The sequence below is a fragment of the Myotis davidii genome, unplaced genomic scaffold, assembly GCF_000327345.1.
Source record: "Myotis davidii unplaced genomic scaffold, ASM32734v1 scaffold370, whole genome shotgun sequence".
Classification (NCBI taxonomy): Eukaryota; Metazoa; Chordata; class Mammalia; order Chiroptera; family Vespertilionidae; genus Myotis; species Myotis davidii.
Window position 1 is genome coordinate 8,714,348 of NW_006288615.1, and position 8,562 is coordinate 8,722,909.

An 8,562-nucleotide genomic window follows, 5' to 3' on the forward strand; every position below is an offset into this window, starting at 1 on the left:
CCACACGCACACAGGCTTGTCCCCAGGTAAAGGACAGAGCACTGTCTGCACCTGCCATCTGTTGCTGGACAGACGGGGGCTGGCCTTTTAGAAAAGGAGGTGACGTGTGCCTCTGAGACCCCGAGACAGAGGGACAGCGAGAAGGGGGAGAAGGGGGCAGCCACCTGCTCCCAAGAGAGAACATCAGCTTGAGGAAGCTGGTTGCACACAGAACCTTCTGGTGTGTTGAGACTGTAGCTGGGCTCACTTTGGGGAGGGCGCCTGGCTGTCGGGGTAGGAGATTTATTTTTTGTAATTTTTGGATGCCTTGCACTTTGTTTTGGCTAAGTGCATGTACACTTTAGAAACAAAACAGGACAAACCAGGTGACGAGCTGATTCAGAGATCCGGGTCGGGGGAGCCAGCTGCCTCCTGCACACCCGCCCCCGGCGGGGCAGAGGCATCTTATCTTTTTACAGCCTTGTTTCATCCTCCAGTTTCCCCGGGGCTGTAAGCAAACTTATCTATGCTTAATAGGGTGGATAATTATGAAACAACGGTGGCTATGTTCTTAATGCGCGCCCTCCCCACTATCATTTTCACACACCCAGAAAATCCTGTTGGAACCAACTGGAAAGTCTGACTAAACGGCTGGACGCTGCTGCAGACCCCCTGGGCCCATGTGCCCTCGGGGAACTCGCTCCCTGTGGCCCCAAATGTCACCAACGCTGGTGGAGTGCCCATCAAAGCAGAGCACACCGTCCAGGGCACACCGCACACAAAGCATCACAGGGAAGGAACGCCGAGTAGTCAGGAATGTCTGCAAAGCGAAACCTGCCTTCCCGTCCTCGAGCCCCGAACCTTGAACCTGGACCCTGAGCCTATGGGCGTGGAGAGATAACTTCCCTCCGGAAGCTGGAAGCCGCTCCCACCAGGTGGGGCTTCCGCTGATGACAATCTCAATAATCTCCAATGTGCCGGAAGTGTGGAGGGGGGGCCATTGTGTTTGGATGAGGAAAAGCTTATGATTTTTGCTTTAAAACCTCTAAACTGCAATGTGAGAAGAGGTTATATAAGAGGGCCCCCGTAGAGGCATCCGCCTGGAGGGGCCCAGGGAGTGGTGAGGAAGCCCCAGCCAGAGGGTGAAGGATGGAGAGGGTGAGTCAGTGGTCTCAGCCCCAGGAGCAGGGTGGGGGAGTGTAGGGGGCAAGGAGTCTGCCCCTCAACCTCGGGATGTGGCTGGGGATGAGCAGCCCCACACAGGTCTGCAGGGAGCAGTCTCTGAGGACAGGCTTCCTGTTCGCTCAGGACTCGGAGTGTCCCATGATTGTGGGCCTAGAGGGCTCAGGGGAAGAGTTTGGGGTCTTGTGGCCCACAGGGCACCTGAGGACAGCCACCAGGATGCTGCTCTATGGAGTGGGGGGGTTGACAGGTCACAGCGCAATGTGCCTGACCCCTGACCTCAAGCCCACTGACAGGTGACAGACCTCACAGTGGACGCAGCCCCAGGCTACCCCACCATCTCCTCTCTGACCCCATGAGAGGGCTTCAGCCCCCACCCCTACCTAGTACACCATCCACCATCCTCAGCTGGAGGTCACTCAGCCTTAGGGGACTCAAGGGCCTAGGGGAGAACAGGCTCTTCCTTAAGGACACGTGGTGGTGGGAACAAGTGAGTCATGGAAGTTTCTGGAACAGCTCCTGGTGTAGGGGTGCATGAAAAGGGACTTCCCGGACGGGCCCTGTAAGGCCTGTCTCCTGGCTCCCCTCCCCACTGGCCCTGGTCCAGACGTGTGTAAATAGGTGTTCTGTGGGACGTGGCTGGAAGTCAGACGATGTGCCCGTTTCTGGGTGGAGTTTTCAGCAGCCATTAGCCCTCTGAGAGGGGGATGGGGCATCGTGGGTGTGAGGGTGACCAGCTTACTGGTCTGAGGCAGAGGGCTGGGCTCTGGCCCTACTCCTGACTCGGGCCTTGGGGTCAGTTCATGTGCTCCGGTCAAAGCCAGGGCCCAGAGGGGCTGCTGCCTGAGGGGTCCTCTGTGGCATGTGGCCAGCTGGCAGTCCTGGTGCTCACTCCCCTGGCAAAGAGGGTGCACTCCTGATTCTGTGGGTGGGAGCCCCTCCCACCCGTGGGTCCTGCCAGCCCCTTGCCTCTGGCCACCCCCAGCCAGGGGAGGAGGAAACAGTGTCCTGGCTGGCCTCCCCTCACGCCTTGGGTCTGCCCCAAAGGGCATCCATTCGCACAGGATCCAGGCCACACACCTGGCACAGAGGTGTGAGCATGAGCGGCTGGAGGCAGCCCTGCACAGGAAGCAGGTGGCAGAGTGGGTTTGGAGGTGACCCTGTGTCCTCTGACCTGGCTCTTGCTGCAGGGGCGCCACCTGCCCCCAGTCTTCATGGTGGTTTCTCTGTGCTCCTGCACCTCTGACCTGCTCTCATAGGGGCTCTAGCCAGGACCCACAGATCACAGGGGGCCTCCCTCTCCTTCCCCAGGTCACCTGGGTGGCTGACCTCAAAAATCCATGTCATGGGCTTTGTCTGAGCTGGGTGGCAGCCAAGGGCTCTGGGCCTCTGGCCTCAGCTCACTCTTCCTGCCTGGATCCTGGAGCTGGGACCCAACTGGAGTGGAGTGTCCCTGGGCCCTAGCACCTGCAAGGGATCGGAGTGGTGTTGACTCCTGAGGTGTGGGTGGCTGGGTGGAAAGAGAACGTTCCCTTTAAAGGAAGAGCAAGGCAGCCCCCGGACCTTCACGGAGAGAGGAATGCGGAGGGTGCAGGGAGTGTCCAGGTGGAGAGCTGCCCAAGCTGGTATCCGCACCATGACCTCAGGGTATAGGCGGAGGAAAGCAGGGACGATGGGCCTCCCACCACAGTCGAATGCTCTGGGCAAAGAAAGTGGGGCTGTGCACCCACCAAGGGTTTCTGAGGCCAGGCAGGCCAGGCCTAAGCATCTCCTGGAGCCTGCGTCCACATGGCCCTCTGGACCCCCTGTGGTGGGCAACACGGCTGTCCTCCGTCCAGACCCCTCCTCTGTATGACACCCAGGTCCGGATGCATCTAAGGTGAGTGGCTGTCGCCGCCCTACATGCAGGGTTGACCCCCTCCCCTCAGGGCAGAAGGCACAGGGAGACATCAGCCTCACATGGTACCTCAGTGCGGGCTACACAGAAAGTTCCTCCATTCTATCACCAAGCACACCAACCTCTGCAGGGGTGTCAGGGGGCTCAGGCCACCCAAGGGCGCCCTCCTGTCCCCTCCTCTCCCTATCCTCCCCCCCTCCAGACTTGGAGGGTCAGAGGAGGGGCATTGACAGCCAACAAGACCTCTCAGTTTGGGGTGGGAGGGGAGGTCGTGGTATTCAGAGGGTCCAAGGTGGGCTCTTGATGGGGATAGAATGGGAAGGGGATGGCATGGCTCCTGGTCCTCCATTCCCTGCCTCCTCCAGCCTCCACTCTGTGGGGTGTGAGTGAGGAGGGGGGCTCAGGTGAAGGACCCAGCTTGCTGGTACTTCAGAGTCGGTGAGCCAGGCCTCCTGGGTGCACAGTCTCCCTCGGTAGGCAGCAGGAGATGGACTGGCCAGGAGAGGTGTGTGTTCTCATTGGTACAAATCAGGCTGCACATGGCTGCTTCCCAGCCCTGGTCTCCATGGGGCACCCTTTGCTCAGGACAGAGGAGGGCCAAGTCCCTGCCACCCACCCCTGGCACCCAGCTCCCCTCCCTGCCTGCCAGGTTTGAAGTCTGTTCCTCTCCTGGAGCCCTAGCCCCTACTGCACCAAGCAGCTGCTGGTTGGGTCCCCATCACCCTTCACTGGCTCCCCTTCCCCCACTGACCCTGTGGTCAGTCCTGGGTCCTCACCCACCTGACAGCTGACCCCCAAATCCTCCGCCTCGGCGTCCTTAGCTGCTGCCTCCTCCTCTCCAGCCTCCAAGCCTCCGACAGCTGAGGCTGAGCCCCTAACCCCATCTCTCCCCTGCTGGCTGCTCCCAAGGGTCCTCCTGGGGGCCCTTGGCTTTGGACACCAGGTGCGAGGCAGCGGCCTCCACCAAGGCCTCGCCCTTGACCCGCTATGCAGCTGCGGTCTCTCTCCACAGGCTCCACGCCCTGGGCCCAGCCCATCACCAACTGTGCCAACACCCCAGGACCTGCACTACCTGAGGGCTGGTGGTTCTGGGGTTCCCCTGTTCCCTCGGGATGGGGCCCTGGGGCGCTTCTCACAGGTGTTCACACAGCTGCCCTTTCTCTGGGGTTCCCTCACCAAGTGTCCTGAGAATTTGACCTTGTGACGTGTGGTCACTGTCTACACCAAGGTGTTGGGTTAGGGTTGGGGTTACAAAAACACAACAAATTTGGAGGAAAGTACACAATTGTAACAACATCAACAAAGTCTGAGGCCCCAGCAGGTGGAGATGGGGCCTCGGCGTTTGGGTCCCAGATGTCCCCACCTGTGGCACTTGTGCCCCCCCCCCCCCGCCCCCCGGAATTCTTTTCCAGCTGTAAACGGGTGAACAGTTGGCTGCCCTGGGTCTGTCTGGCTGTTAGAATGATTGTCCTTTTCCCCAGCCCAGTGCCCTGAGTGAGCCCCAACGAATCAGAGGAATGGCATTTCGAAGCATAACCACGGCAGTTTCCCCTGGCTCATTTCCCCACTGGGGCTCCCCGACGAGCTAGGCCAGGGGTGGGCAAACTCTTTGACTCGAGGGCCACAATGGGTTCTTAAACTGGACCGGAGGGCCGGAACAAACGCATGGATGGAGTGTTTGTGTGAACTAATATAAATTCAAAGTAAACATCATTACATAAAAGGGTACGGTCTTTTTTTTTTTTTTTAGTTTTATTCATTTCAAACGGGCCGGATGTGGCCCGCGGGCCGTAGTTTGCCCACAGCTGAGCTAGGCTGATGCCTGCATCAGGCCCAGGGAGGGCTGGCCCTGAGAAAGCCATGAAACCCTGTGCCCTGCACCCTGGGACTTCTGCCTCGGGGAGGAGACAGAGGTGGGCACCATGGCGGGGACTGGAGGAGGGGAGCACCACCCACAGACTGCCCTGGGCCTGGCCCCCTCCCGCCCATCAGTGAGTACTTCCCTGTCTCTCACCTGTCCCAGCAGCTTCTTAGGACTTGGCGCTCCCCTGAGAGGCGCCCTGTAGCATTGCTGACCCTGGCTTCACGGCTTTCCCTGGGACCTCGGGCTTGGCCGTGTGGCTTCGCTGGCCTGTGAGATGTGAGGACTGTGGTGCTGCCGGTAATGAGATGGCGCACGTGGCCTCCCCACTATCCTCAATGTAAAGAGCGTGTCCTGGTGTCTGCTCCAGCCCAGGGCAAAGCCCGCCCGAAACAGAACCTCCGGAGACCGTGAGCTTGAGGAGCCACACCTGCTGCTGGGCCTCCGAGGTTCTGGGTGGTTTGTCACGAAGCATGAGTGTGGGGCTCACTGACTAATACACCAGTACCCTCACCTGCTGGTCAAGTGGAATCTCCTTTGGTTTGTGCTGCGTGGATTCCTGGCCGGGCAGGTGCTGTCCACGCACTGCCTGTCTTTCCTTGGTGGAAAATGATTTTTCTCCTTTCAACTCCCACCCCATTTCAGAAGTGAGGCCCGGGTGCTTGGCTCCAGCTCCTCTCTGAGGATGCTTCTCATCCTCTTCCCCTCGAGGGCTGTCCTGGGGTGCAGACCCCCTGCCCTCCGACCCACGGCCCCGGAGCTCTGTGTGTGTGTGGATGCCAGGGTGGAGAAGGAGGCCCCACCGTGGTGGCCTGTCCCCGCAGGTGTGTGGTGCCCCCCCCCTTCCCCCAGAGCCTGGCCTCCTCCACATGGCTGTCTGTCCTGTCCAAGCCCCTCAGTGGGCCATGGGGCTTTTTAAAGATTTTTTTTTATGGACTTTGCATGTGGTCAAGGGCTGCAAACATTTCCCCAGTCTGTTGTCTGTTGTTTGTTTTTGAATGAGATTCATTTATTTTCTGAAGAAAGAAATGAGCTTTTATGCAGTAAAATCTACTAGTATTTTTGTTGAGTTCCTATGATGGTATCCTCATTGAAAAGTATTTTTTCAGCCCTAACCGGTTTGACTCAGCGTCGGCCTGTGGACTGAAGGGTCCCAGGTTTGATTCTGGTCAAGGGCATGTACCTTGGTTGCGGGCACATCCCCAATAAGGGGTGTGCAGCAGGCAACTGGTTGATGTTTCTTTCTCATCGATGTTTCTCTCTCATCAATGTTTCTAACTATCCCTCTCCCTTCCTCTCTGTAAAAAATCAATAAAAGAGGTATGTAAATAAACTATTTGCAGCCCTTGATTGCATGGAACTACTCACTTTAGATTTAACTGGAGGAGAAGCTGAGGAAGAAACCAGCTCACACCTGTGCCCAGGGAAGGGCTGGTTCTTCCTTTGGCCCAGTATTAATCCCTCCCATTGGGGTGGGGGGGAGGGTGTGGCCTCACACCTGAGCTGGCAAGTGAGCTTCTCTGGGAATCAAATTCATACTCTGCAAGGGGCCACATGCAGCCTGTGGCTGGGGCAGGAGCCGGCAGGGAGCCTGAACCCACCTGCCCTGCTGTGCCAGCTCCTAGGACCCGCCAGCATGCTGCTGTCCCGGCTGGGCCGCATGCAGAGGTAAGGCGGGGGTTTGGGGACTGGGTCCTCCAGGGGAGATAGTGCCCTTCTTTCATCCTCATGTTCTGAGAACCTGGCGGAAAGGAGTCATTCTGTGTTGGTTTTAAAAAGGAAGTCACGGGGTTGGGGGCTCTAACACTCCCTTGAATTCACCCCCAGGCTTGGGCCTCTGGGGAACAAGAGCCCAGGGCTGAGGAGAAAATGAGGATTTGAGGTTTGGGCTGAAGGCCTCGGTGGGGGATTGCTACGGCCCTGGGACCTCCTGGCCCCAGTCTAGGTGTCACCTTCCTGTGGCTGGGCCCCTGAATTTGTAGTGACCTTTCATCCTCCTTCATGGCATTGGCAGTTACCTGCATTTGCATTTTAGGACACTTGCTGGAGGCCTGAATGCGTGAGAGGGAGTCCCTGCCAGCTCTAGGTGACACGAGGCTGCTCCCCTTTTTAAGCTGAGGAGGTAGAGTCTCCCCCACACACAGGTTGGAGGGAGACGGGCCTGGCCTGCAGATGCTTTGCATTTTACTTCTCTGCCTCATCCCACAGGCTTTTCGGGATTCCAGCACCTCTGATGCCCTCCTCTCCACCTGTGCCCAACCCTCCCTATAGGCCCTGGGGACTAGCAGAGACCGGGGAAGTCCCAGTGTCTCTCTTCCTGTGGGCCTTGTCACCACTCTGTGAGGAGGAGGCATGAAGGCTGGGGGCAGGGTCACTCTAGCTGGGGCCAAGCTGGGTTTCTCGGGCTGCCCAGCATCCTGTGCACACGCAGGTGAGGCAGCCTGGGGAGCCCCAGGGCATGGGCTGTCTGGTGGCTCTGAGTGTCCCAGGCTCATGGGTTCAGTCAAAGCACTTGGAGAAAGGGGCTGCAGCCACAGAGCCCCTGTCCCCACGACCCTGGCATGGGCCACCCAGAGCCTGTTTATTTCCCTTTAATGGTGCGAACGTTTGTAGGCTTCTCTCGCTTGGCCCAGCACGCTTGTTTGTTATGGGTCAGAGAGAGGACAACCGTGGGCAGGGCAGCCAAGTGGGGCGACCCCATGGCCCTGGGCAGTCCGTGGAGCTGTGAGCAGAGCTGACTTTCTGGCCAGATGGGCTGTGGCATCTCAGTGAGTCCCCTTGCCTGTGATGGACTTAGGCACAAACCCTCCTCAGTGACTTCAAGGTTTTGGGTGACCCTGATTTGGGGGGCATCTCCCAGGCTCTTATGGCTGCTGGGGACCTCAGCCCAAGACTGTGGCCTCGTTGGCTGTATGGCAGTTGTTGAATGGCTTTGGGATATTTGCCTGGGCCTCTAAAGACATGCATTTCTGTTTGTTTGGGACTCAGTTCTGTGGGAACAAAGAACCCTAAGAGTGCTGAGCCCTGAGGAGCTGTGCTTGCGGGGGCTGTGTGGCCTATGGGGGCTCCATGCATTTTAGGGTGCTTGCTGGGGGCCTGAGTTCCTGAGAGCAACTCCCTGCAGCTCTTGGTGACACGTGGCTGCTCCCCTTTATAAGCAGAGGAGGTAGAGTCTCGGGCACTGAGGTTGGGAGGGAGGCCAGCTGTAGGGGGGCTTCCAACCAACCCTGACAGGACCCCACTTGCCGATTAGGCAGCAGAGGGCATGTACCTTGGTTGCGGGCACATCCCCAATAAGGGGTGTGCAGCAGGCAACTGGTTGATGTTTCTTTCTCATCGATGTTTCTCTCTCATCAATGTTTCTAACTATCCCTCTCCCTTCCTCTCTGTAAAAAATCAATAAAATATTATTTTAAAAAAAGAAAAGTGTTTTTTTCAGCCCAAGATGTAAGAAATAGTAAATTTCCTCCTGGCGTAAAGCACACTTTTCAGAAGAAAAGGAGAGGGAGGAAAGCTTCTGAACTTGGTCTCATATTTTCCTTTTCCTCCTCAAAGATGTTGACTGTCTTTGCTTCACACTCAAGTATTTGCACCTCCTGAGTTCTGGGGTGGGCAGGGAGAGCAGGTGTGGACAGCGGCGGGG

General features: G+C 57.9%; 1 protein-coding gene across 1 annotated transcript in view; it reads left to right on the forward strand.

Annotated features, from left to right (window-relative positions):
- Positions 1-6,431: 6,431 nt before the first annotated feature.
- The window catches only part of GAL3ST2 (galactose-3-O-sulfotransferase 2), a 15,064-nt gene continuing 12,933 nt past the window's right edge, over positions 6,432-8,562 (forward strand). Inside the window, exon 1 of the mRNA XM_015561817.1 lies at positions 6,432-6,587. Coding sequence (XP_015417303.1) covers positions 6,556-6,587 — 32 coding nt within the window. The 5' untranslated portion in view covers positions 6,432-6,555. The remainder of the gene's footprint in view (positions 6,588-8,562) is intronic.